Raw genomic sequence first — 12,694 nt, 5'->3', positions numbered from 1 at the left:
CCAATTGGTACAGGGTGGACAAAAATACAATAGTTTTGTGTGTGCTCATAAAGTAAAGCATAACATTCTTTATTCTCTCATTTTTCTACGTAACTTCAATTCAGGAACAACCACAATAAGGTAAGAACAACCGAATTGAGAATAAAAAAAATTATTTCGAGAAATTTGGTTCAAACTTTGTTATCAAACTTCTTTTTCTCACATAAGATATGAGTAAAAGTTGTCAAAAAAGAATTTTTTGGTCACCCCCCCCCCCCCAAAGAGAAAAAAGATCTACGCCCTTGTGTCTGAGCCTTATTTGGTGAAATGTGACGATGAAGAAAACTCAACTTGAATTCAATGAACAAGAAAATTGAAGTTGCTCTGAAGAATTCGTTCAGTCATCTATGGAAGCCGACTATAATAAAATGAAAAAAAAAAAAAACAAAAATTGAACCACCTTTTCCATTATCCAAAACCGAAATTTTTCAATTTGACCTATGAATAACGATGAAAATAGGAGTGAAAAAGGTACGATAAAAGACATGAGACAATAAGAGTTCGAGTTATTCCATTGAAATTCTTTTATATAATTTATCCAAATGATTGCAAATGTAAGTTTTAAAGCAAAATTCAACGCCTGATGTATTCCGAGGTATTCTCGGAATACATCAGGTCTATTATTTATTATTTACAATTACCCATTTTAATTTTCAGATCTTCCATAGAAGATCAGAAAATTAGAATAGGTACCTATTTGTAATGTGGGTTGCAGCCTGCATATATCAGGCGTTCAATGTACCGTGTTCTAATAAATACTCAATGATAACTGATCTGCATATCTTGATATCAATAAAAATCACTCGAAAGACGAAATAGGTAATAGACTTTTGAGTGAAAGCCAATACTTAAATTGTACAAATTTCGGAGGTCGTAATCATATATGGATTCCAAAGACTTATCTAAAATTGTCTGCATTGTTTTTGATCAATGATCCCTATTTGTTTCATATTATCATCATTTCTGATGTAGAAATAAAATATAGAAAAGTCCATCAACCATCTCCAACAAAAGGTTTAATCGAAATAAATTCAGAACACAGTTAAATGTTATCCAGAATACCTACATATATCTAATCTGAAAAACATAATCAATAAATGAAATATGAATGAAATATTTCTGTGAAATTCACATCATCTTAATAATGTTCTCAGATTCTATACTTTATGAAAATTCGACTCTGAATAGACATGTCAAAATGTTGATGGGTAAGGGAGTGAGATTGTTTCAATGCAATTTTCATTCATTCTGTATAGCTTTTTATAGCAAATACCTAGAAATATTTTTAATGGATTCGATCTTTACTTAGAGGAAATTCATTGTAAATGAAATAAAAACGAAGTTATTTCCACAAATATTTGTGGAAATTAATAGAAATATTATTTAGTAATACATTAGTTCTTTCGAACAATGTGATTATTTCTATTTCATAATTTTTTCTTCCTGTTTGAATAATATAGGTATTGTACAGAAAAGAATCCATTTCAAGCTGTGTTCAATAACAATTTCATATTTGATAAAAATTATTAACGCATTACAGTTGCACTGTGATTAAATCTCAAATTTAGTATATGCAGTCAACTGGAAAATCTCGATAAAGAGATGAAAAATGAATGAAATATAACCTATATAAATATTATCTTCATTTGAAAATATATTACCGCTTCCAGAAGAGAAAATATTGAAAATCTCAAAAAAAAAGCTGAACCATAGCATTCATTGTTTTCAGTATGATATAAGTACTCAATAACAAACCGGAAGAAATTATGATTATGTGAGTCATACTCTCATATTTACGAAAAGGCCTTGATAATTAGTTCTAATCCCATTCTTTTTGAATGACTTTGTGGAACTGGAGATTATCAAAATAATAATTTCAATTGTTTATTCCTATTAAATTCTTCAAGAGTTAATTCTCAAAATAATAATGGAATGAGATATGATAATAATTCAATATAGATCGAAAAGGTAAACAGTCGATTCGTAAACAAATGAAATACGAATTACTAATGACAGTTTTGGGGGCACACCCCGTAGAATTGTGGGAAATACAAAACATATAACCTAACTGTCCTAACCTACAAACATCTTGACTTTGATTTAGCATCCCCTTATAATGAAGACGAATTCGAGTCCATTTCTAAAATCCAAGTATATAAATCTCATTTGTCCTAGATCTGGCCCAAATCCACATACAAAATCTATTCGACCAAAGTGTCAGCATAATCGATTTCATGGATATAGTGGTTGACGGTAAGCAGTAACATCAAAATCCTAAGTATGAATTCAGAAATAACAATTTACCTTAGGAAACCGACTCGCAGGTCACGTCGTGTGAATGGTCTTCAACCGGACACTTCAAGTAACGTAAACTCTTACACAAAACATGAAACAATCGCTGGAATTTACTAACACATCTTACGACAGAAAATTCAGAGTTCTCGGAGGATTTTTAGATATTTTGGCATTTTGATTTGCCTATGCTACGCTGTGCAAGGCGCAGGCGTTGGGGGTGATTGACGTCATTCGATGCGAAACCGCCTGATGGCGCCACCAAGCCGTGCATGCGGAAAAGCCAAACGTTAAACTTGAACTCGTTTTTCATCCATCTCGTGAATTTTTGATATGTCGACACAGAGTGCCATCAGGGTAATCTGGCTCAACCTGATTGAACTGATATTTGAACCAGTTTTATCGTTTTGGTATTTTTGGATTAAGTCTTATGAACTCTAAAAGACCTTGGAAGCCAATAGAGTTTTTGTAATAAGTACCTACCTACTATTTTCTCATTTTACAGACCTTTTTAAAATGAGAATACCCAAATACACGTATAATAAGTACTATCGAATTGAATCAAAACTGCGTTTCTCTGCAAAAATAGAGGGAAACAACATTCAAAGCATGGGCGTAGATCTTTTTTTTTTCTTAGGGGGGTAATCGAAAAAAAAGAATTTTTGACCACAACGTTTACACATATCTGTAATGTGTGAAAAAGAAGTTTGATAACAAACGATTTGGACCAAATTACTCGAAAAAAATTTTTTATTACCAATTTGGTTGTTTTAACCTTATACTGGATGTTCCTAGATTAGAGTCTTACTAGCTTGATCTTCATAACATTTTGGATTTTCCTGAGAATTACTAGAGCATTGTTTTTTCTTTAAATCAATACCATATACGATAAAACTATAACAACCCAAAAAGTGTATTAATGGACCGAAGTTTCTTTTTACATTTTTCTAAACTACCAGCGGTTAGTTATGAAAGAAAGAACCAGGCACCCTTCCTTGATAACTGGTTCTAATCCCAGAAAAAATATCACCCTGTGGATTTGCATTCAAAATTAGCATATTGAAACTTTCAATTGGAATATCTATGGCCAATTTAAATTAATTATCTTGTGAAGGGAAGCTTCTATGAGAAATGAATATCCAATTTAGGATTACCATGTAGATATAGTCGATTCAAAACTGATGTCTTCACAAATAAATTGCAATTTGAATGAAATGGTACAACACATCCCAGACAATTTTTCTATGCGAATTCCTCAGTTCAGTTCTTTGCTAAGTACAATATTGAAATTTTGTGAAGAGAATGATACAAAAAACCGAAAAAAACGGGTATGTGTATGTATACTGATGACGAATGCAAAAATCACAGATGGCAAATAAGAGGCCGACAAACCGGATAGATAAAGAAAAATAATAAACCTCGGACATAGGCTTGCTCGTAGTGCAATAAAAGTACTCAATTTGAAAGCGATAAAAAACTCATAAACCGTAAAAGGGTCCGATTTTTTACTGCCGTGTGAATTTCAAAGAAGAATAAAATGATTATTGGTTCATTTTATGGAAAAATTTTCGTCTTGGCTAGAATTCGCAGTTTCCTATTTTGGATATCTTGGAGGGAGGGTTAATTCTCCCCAGTACCCCCCTATTTCTAAGCCCTTGAGGAACACACTAATGAAATGGTGATTTTCTTAACATACAAATACGTAAGGGCTTAATAATTCTGCTTATTAAAGTAGCCTCCGAGGTGGAAATGGTTCTCAACATTGAAGATCATTTTTGATGCATTTCAAAAACCCTATCAGAGAAGATTTATCGACACTTGCTTCATTGTTTCAATTTTTTTATTGCTCTTCCTTAAAACGCTGATGGTGATCGACCATGCTGGCTTGAATTATTGTGTCAAATGAACTTTAGAAGCCTTCAAGACCTGAGTCCTTATGCAAAATACCTTGTAATGTCGTTTGTGGAAAGCCTAATTCCCAAGATATACGAAGAATCGACAAAGCTGGGCCAAGGAGGGAGACATATTCTCACACTGTTTCGATTCTTCGCATAACTAATTTGTCCCAGCAAATTTTTTCCCCAGTTTCACCATTGCCGGCAGAGAAGATGCTTCTCGGCGACCCAAAAACGTTTTAGTTTAGAGAACTATTATTGCAAATTTGTCCAAGGCTGGTCGAATATTTTTGGCGCCTGAAGCAGAGCATTTTTCGGCGACACTGCTGAAAATGCGTTTTTGCTAATCGGTTTTTCTATGGTCCTTTTCACTGGATTTATTTCTACCTTAGACTGTAAGTGTTATTATGTCTTTATATAGAATAGAGCACCAGCAAAATATTAATTGACTGCCCTCTCGTTGGCATATAGCTGCTTAATATAATATTGAAGTTCAAAAAAAAAAAAAAAATTATATGTTACCTCGCTTTGTAAGAAGCTGTATATCATTATTAGGGATATTCGATTTTTTTTTCTTATAAAAGACCAATTCTAATTTTCAGCCAATAATAATAATAATAATTAATCCCTTGCATATTATGGCCAAACTGGTGCAAAATTTTTCGAAAGACGTGAGAATGAAATTCGGACTGGACAAGTATCGTACTATTAGCATAGTGCGAGGAAAAATTCAAGATGAATCGATTATTCGATTAGGGATGTGCAAGGGATAGAAAACTATCGATATATATTGTATCGATATTTTCTGACACTTTATCGAAATATGTAAGAGTAGAAATATCGATATTTCTTCTTCTTCTTCTTCAGCCCGTGTCCATCCATTGCCGGATATAGGCCTCTTCCAGGTTTTTCCATGCCACACGATCTGTTACCAATCTCATCCACTGTCCTTCCGCTACTGTTCTGACGTCATCGATCCATCTCTTTTTAGGTCGATATTTTTTTTATCGATATTTAGAGTCCGCTTAATCAGGATTTTCTACTAATGGAACTAGAGTATAATATGTTTCGTGAGGTGGAAATCATAATACGAAAGAGTAAAAATATCGAATTTGATACCTACTCTGAAATGTATACATATATCGATAATATCTGTATTGAAAACATCGACTATCGGAATCGAAATAACGATGATATTTATCGTTATTTTCATTTTTTGAAGAAATATCCATATATCTATCGATATTTTTTGCCTATCCCTAGAATCGATCGCTCTTTCCAATGGACAGGAGATAGAAGCAATTAAATCGGACGATCTTCATAATACCTAGGAATGAAACAATACCGACGAATAAACCATCAAAGAATGAAGGAAGACTTAACAACTGATTTCATTAAGAAAACCAACAAAATTTTAAGAACAAACCTCAACAGCAAGAACATGACGAGAGCTATCAATACATATGCATGTTCAATACTAACATACTCTTTCGGTATAATTCCATGGAGTAAAGCAGATATAAAAAACCTGCAACGCAAAATGAGAACCTTGATGACGAAAGCACTTAGCACACAAGCACCATCCGAAAAGTAGCATTGAGAGGACGACACTGCTGAGGAATAAAGGAAGCAGAGGTCTGCTAGACATCATGGAACTTGCCATGGGCAAATAGAATGGCCTAAAAACATACTTAGAAGACAAATCAGGCACATCAGAGGTCTACAAAACACTCTGTGGAGCAGAAGAATCAACACCTTTACAACTGCACATAGAGCAATTGTTATACAACCATCAGACAATCCAAGAAAAACTGCAAAGATGAAGAGAAAAGCCCCTACATGGACGACATTTCAACGAGGTGAACCAGGATCATGTTGACATTGAAGCGTCGAACTATTGGCTCACATCAGGTGTGATGTATCCAGAAACGGAAGGATTTCTTTTAGCCATCCAAGATCAAGTGATCTCAACTAGAAATTACTGAAAGCATATCATAAAGGATCGAACTGTTACTGACGATCGATGCCGTTATGGGTTTCCAACGAATGAGACAATCCAACATATCACGGGAGGATGTCAAATTTTTGCAGGAAAAGAATATAAAAAGAGACACGATGTAGTAGAAAAGATACTACACCAAGAAATGGCAACCAAATTAAAACTAATTCATTCAGAAAAAGTGCCATACTACAAGTACCAACCAGAGACCATCCTGGAAAACGAAAGTAAACTGTACTAGGATCGTACAGATTTGACTGTTAAAACAGTCCCTAACAACAGACCAAAGGTGCTTTCCAGTCATGTTCGGAGCTCCGGGGTACAACCACCAAGCTTACCAAAGCGCATTTTTACTGTTCCAGTAAACAGAGCGTCGAGCCCTGGCATGTGTGAGAGAGAAAGAAGACCGTTTAGTTGCATAAAAAGGGCTTTCCAGTCAGGTGCGTGTCACTCCTGGGCTCGGCGCCCGCCCTCGCCATGACTGAAACGCGCCAAAACCGAACTGTCAAATTACACGTGAACAAACCTGCGTTCTACAGCTATCTCGTACTTTAGGCGAAGTAACGGTCTTCTTTCTCTCTCACACCTGCCAGAGCTCAACGCTCTGTTTACTGGAACAGTACAAGTAATAACTGGAAAGCACTTAATTTACGAAACAGCTGTAGAACGATGGATCGTTTACGTTTAATTTGACAGTTTGGTTTTGGCGCGTTCTAGTCCTAGCGAGGGTATGAGGCTCTAGTGCGCCGAGCCTCGGGATGACACGCACCTGACTGGAAAGCACTTCAGATATACTGCTTGTCGATAAAGATCAAAAGACAGCAATACTCATCGATGTAGAAATACCAAATAACAACAACATGCGTCAAAAAGAGGGCGAAAAAATTTCAAAATATAGGGAGCTCGAATTTCAGATAATGCATCAGTGGGGAATGTTATCAACGAGAACTATTCCAATTATCATCTCAACAACAGGAATAGTACCCAAAAATCTCAAGAGAAATATCAAGCAACTAGGACTTAGTGATAGTCCGGGAGCCAGGTGCAAATTTGGTTGATTATTTCCTCTCGAGAGTTACTTGGTGAGATGCATTAGGTAAATGTAATAAAAAGCCTCGTGAACGTCAGCTACGACCCGGTTGGGGGGGAGAGCGGCGGCAGCCCCCCAAACACGAAGAAAAAAAAATACATTCAGTCATTTCCTCCCAACTGAAAATTTGTCAAATTGCAGCTAACCCAATATCTAGATGAAAAAATACAATCAGCTGGCTATAGCATGGTGGATTATACGTCAGATGGTGCCTCAAACATGAAAAAAAAAATATTTTCAATGACAGCTCTGACAGCGACTCTGATACTGAATCAGAGAGTGGAAGTAACTAAATATTATTGTGCAACATGTGGAGAAAGTCCTTTTCTCGCGAGTGTGGCACTCTCTGATTCATTATCAGAGTCGCTGTCAGAGCTGTCATTGAAAATTTTTTTTTTTTTCATGTTTGAGGCACCAGCTGACGTATAATCCACCATGCTATAACCAGCTGATTGTATTTTTTCGTCTAGATATTGGGTTAGCTACAATTTGACAAATTTTCAGTTGGGAGGAAATGACTGAATTTATTTTTTTTTCTTCGTGTTTGGGGGGCTGCCGCCGCTCTCCCCCCCAGCAGAGTCGCGGCTGACGTTCACGAGGCTTTTTATTACCATTACCTGATGCATTCTACTAATTACCGTTTGAGAGGAACTTGGTCATGTATATCTGTTACTGGCTCCCGGACTATTAGTATATTTGTAGAATAATGGAAAAGGCTGTTCTTTTCGGTACTGCAAGGACGGTGAGAAAATTCCTAGGAGGTGACGGACAGGTCTAAGGATCGGCAAGAGTATGTGAAGTTCGACGAGAACCAGGAGGACCACAAGGACCGAACAAGTCCAAGCTTAACCTTTCTGATATTTTAAATATCTGGGAATGTTCCTCTTAGAGGGGAGTGAGTAGGTCGAGGATAAATTGCCTTTATTAAAGAAAAATCCTCCCTTACTAACTTACAGCACTCTGTAGAGTTATATTGGGGATGGAAGAAGTTAGGGAATGTGAGTTTATATTTTACTTTCGTTTTGTCGTTTACAAAAATTTCATAACAAATAATTCTCATAGAAAATACAATACTCATTCATTCATAAATTTCATTTTCAATGTTTCATTCAATAACCTAAACTACCCTTAAATAATTTACAATATAAGAAAGGTACAAAAGTTTCAATTAATTAATCCGTAAAAGTGTATCAATATCAATAATTATCAAAATTTAAACTATAATAAATCGAAACTTTTGTTTACAATATCCATACTTAAAATAATACCTAAGTATATTCGCTGAAATATATTAACTCATAAATAATAATACAATATACCAATAAATAGAAAAAACGACGATAGGAAAACAGACTTACGAACATAAAATATCACATTTGTTGTAAAACAAAATCACAATGAAATAAATAAAATTGCGGAACCTGAAATAATAAAGGTTCTGTCATTGATTCAAAATTATCAAAGTCATTTTTGATATTTTGAATAACGAAAAACCTGGCGATTAATGGAAGAGGGCTCAATTTTTTTCAACTGGCATTAAGTTCGATTTTAGGAGCAATTTTTTTCTGAACGGAGTGCTGCAATGCTTTTCACATGAATAAAAATGGGATATATATATATTTAGAAAAAATAAACACGGATAATATAATAAATAAGACACGACAGTCGAGAAAAACAAACGGGCGCATATACGCAGTATTAAAAAAGTACAATATTTTGGAAACAAATGTTCTATACGCAAATAATAAATGTTCGAATCGAGCAGGTCTTTCGTTACCAATTATTTTCTCGTGGGCTAACTGGAGAAATTGAGGAGCTTTTTCGTTCTGCACCAGGAGCAGCGGAAAATGGACATGATCTCTTATTAAGTTCTGAAAAAAAAACATATTAATAATAGCTGTAAATTTTTTTTACCTACTATTTACTAGGTAATATCATAGTATAAGGAAAGGATAGTAAGCCAACCGCCGTTTGACGGAAAGGAAATAGTCACCAGGGGTCGCTACTGTAGTTGGATTTGGATTTGGAGAAGTAACTCGATAATAGATAGCGCAGAATCATGAGCTATAGATGGCGCAGAAATAATACGATAATTCATTCAGTGCCATGGTTGAAAAGGAGTCGCATGAGATTGCCAACAATTTTTATGTTATTATTAAGTTACCCCTACATTTGAATATTCGAATATTCATTGAATATTTATTCAAAATATAGAAATCTTCTGACCACTCTATTTCAAATATTTTAGTTCTTCAAAATAACAGGTCCAAAACGTGAAATTAGGCGGTCACCAAACGTGTCTTTCAATAAATCGATTGTGGCACGAGCTGTGTGACATATTGCGCCGTCTTGTTGGAACCACAGCTCCTGGACATCATGGTTGTTCAATTCAGGAATGAAAAAGTTAGTAATCATGGCTCTATACCGATCACCATTGACTGTAACGTTCTGGTCATCATCGTTTTTGAAGAAGTACGGACCAATGATTCCACCAGCCCATAAAGCGCACCAAACAGTCAGTTTTTCTGGATGTAACGGTGTTTCGACATACACTTGAGGATTAGCTTCACTCCAAATGCGGCAGTATTATTTGTTGAAGTATCCATTCAACCAGAAGTGCGCTTCATCACTAAACAAAAAAAAATGGACGTAGTGCGCGATACGTATTCCGCACAGAACCATTATTTTCGAAATAAAATTGCACTATTTGCAAGCGTTGTTCAGGCGTGAGTCTATTCATAATAAATTCTCAAACCAAACTGAGAATAAATCACTTGACAGCTGATAAATCGGTCGCCATCTTGAACAGTAATGCCAACTTAAAGTTATATACCTCGAAAAAAAACACCCATTACATACAACAGTTCTGTAGATCTCCGCAATAGTCGTATGAATGAAAGAGCGCTCAAAAGCCGCTGACACCAAATTGGTACTCCACTTGAATTTTTTCATCAATTTACTGTGTAAAAACTAATCGACGTTAAAATAATCAAAAGCCCTAGTTTAATTCACCATCTATCAAAAATCCCTTGAGGGGGGTTTTTCGAATGACCAATTCCGATATTTTCTCGAACGCATGTTATGGCTAGAGATGAGCGATATTTCACGAACTGTGATTTAATCACTGATATCAGAATGTCACAGGTAGTCACGGTTCCGAAAAACGAATACAGAGCGTGACGGGATCACAGTTTGAACATTTCACAGATCTTTTCAGGGCATATCATCGTCCGTTGCAATCGTAAATTATGAAGGCAGCCTGCTTCGGAACCTTTTTCGAATAACATAATTGCATATTTTTATGACAATCTCAGCATCGTAGGCAACTTCGCCTGCTTTAGGAAGTATTTTTGTAGGATTGTTAAACAATAAATACTTGCTACAAACAAATAATAACTACCGAATTACTGCATAATTGGTGATGGCAATAAAATTCTGATTTTATGCTTATCTTTGATAAACAACCCCAAAGAAATTCTTTCTATATTGAAGTTGCCGACCGAAGCAATAAATGGTACTCTGTATTATAAAAAATAAACGAAAACACGTCAGAGACATAATAATAATAGGCGAAAGAATAATAACAGGTGAAAGACCAGCAATCTTTGGGCTTTCTTCTCAAAAGTTGATGTAAATTATGCTACTTGTAATTTATGCAAGTTGAAATTATCTTTCAAAACCACCTCTTCAAATTTGAGGAAACATTTGAAAAATCGATATCCTTCTGTTACGTTCCTAACTAAAGCTGAAATAAGGAAAAAAGTTGAAAATGTAAGAAAAATGGATGATTTCATAATAATTTTTCATTAATTTTGCTATGCTTTGAATGATAATAGTGAACAATTCGAGTTGCAAAGATAAACGAACTAAGGATTGGGTGATTCATACAAATATTAATAACAAGCAACCTAAACAGTGATCACGTCACGCTTTAATTTCACTGATATCATAAAGTAACGTTCCCGTTTCACAACGTGATCTAGAAATCACGGTATCGCTCATCTCTCGTTATGGCGATTGTAAAAATATAGGCTCATAAAACAGTGCTGCCGATTGGATGGGAGAGTTGACATCCGCATGAATCAAATACGACTCCCAGAGAAAAATAATCGGCTTCTCTGAATATAAGTACCGACTCTTCTATAAGATCTATTAACGTGGGTTCACAAAGGATGAAATGGCAGACAGGCACAAGGTTTCCGCCAATATTCCCTCCCCAAATTGAATAAAATCAAATCGATAACATACATTTCTATAGTCTTCATTTCGTGCCAAGAATGGTGGAAGGAAAGGATCTGATAATCACCATCTTTATGACTTACAACCCTTTTACTACCAAGGAGAAAACCTACCCTGGGGAGATTTTATTCTTATTCGGTTCAATCATGCGCTGAACGAGAATTGTTGAAAGGATAAGAAATTTAATGTTTTGTACAGCGTGTTCGCAATAAGTGTCGAAATAAAACGTTTTCATTTGTATATTTGACTTTTGTTTTCAAGATTTCCACATTATTCAGCGGTTGTTCTTTGAACTGAGGGCTAATTTTCATATTTGGCAATTTCCCAATTTTGAGTCGTATCGGGACAGGTCTCAAACTCTAAGATTCGACTCATTGATCCGTTCTCAAATTCTATTCTGTGTAATCGAAACACGACAGCTCCCGAACGAGAAGACCTGAAAGCTTGAAATTTTTAGAGAAGGCTCGGAATAATCGAATTAGGGGCTTCGCAAATATTAGTTCTAAGGGTGTTTTTTTTAGAGCTAAAGAATTTTAAATTGAAAAAAACAACGATTGATTATTCGATTGACATAAATTTTATTTATCCGCAAGATAATCTTGTGCCATTACATTTTAAATATGATTTCTGGCTCGGATGTACTCCAATCTGGACGTCCAATTTTCGATGACTTTCTCCAACATTTGTGGCCGTATATCGGCAATAACACGGCGAATGTTGTCTTCCAAATGGTCAAGGGTTTGTGGCTCATCCGCATAGACCAATGACTTAACATAGCCCCACAGAAAGTAGTTTAGCGGTGTTAAATCACAAGATCTTGGAGGCCAATTCACAGGTCCCAAACGTGAAATTAGGCGGTCACCAAACGTGTCTTTCAATAAATCGATTGTGGCACGAGCTGTGTGACATGTTGCGCCGTCTTGTTGGAATCACAGCTCCTGGACATCATGGTTGTTCAATTCAGGAATGAAAAAGTTAGTAATCATGGCTCTATACCCATCACCATTGACTGTAACGTTCTGGCCATCATCGTTTTTGAAGAAGTACGGACCAATGATTCCACCAGCCCATAAAGCGCACAAAACAGTCAGTTTTTCTGGATGTAACGGTATTTCGACATACACTTGAGGATTAGCTTCA

General features: G+C 35.6%; 2 protein-coding genes across 5 annotated transcripts in view; both read right to left on the bottom strand.

Annotated features, from left to right (window-relative positions):
- Positions 1 to 2,536, bottom strand: part of LOC123682618 (stress-activated protein kinase JNK) — a 112,366-nt gene extending 109,830 nt beyond the window's left edge. For all 4 annotated transcript variants that reach the window (XM_045621351.1, XM_045621352.1, XM_045621353.1 and 1 more), the window contains exon 1: positions 2,344 to 2,536. The gene's annotated coding sequence lies outside the window, so the exon portion shown is untranslated. The remainder of the gene's footprint in view (positions 1 to 2,343) is intronic.
- A 6,315-nt stretch (positions 2,537 to 8,851) lies between these two features.
- Positions 8,852 to 12,694, bottom strand: part of LOC123682615 (protein bicaudal C) — a 165,131-nt gene continuing 161,288 nt past the window's right edge. Inside the window, exon 10 of the mRNA XM_045621348.1 lies at positions 8,852 to 9,186. Coding sequence (XP_045477304.1) covers positions 9,089 to 9,186 — 98 coding nt within the window. The 3' untranslated portion in view covers positions 8,852 to 9,088. The remainder of the gene's footprint in view (positions 9,187 to 12,694) is intronic.

The sequence above is a fragment of the Harmonia axyridis genome, chromosome 6, assembly GCF_914767665.1.
Source record: "Harmonia axyridis chromosome 6, icHarAxyr1.1, whole genome shotgun sequence".
Classification (NCBI taxonomy): Eukaryota; Metazoa; Arthropoda; class Insecta; order Coleoptera; family Coccinellidae; genus Harmonia; species Harmonia axyridis.
This window is presented reverse-complemented; position numbering and strand designations above follow the sequence as displayed.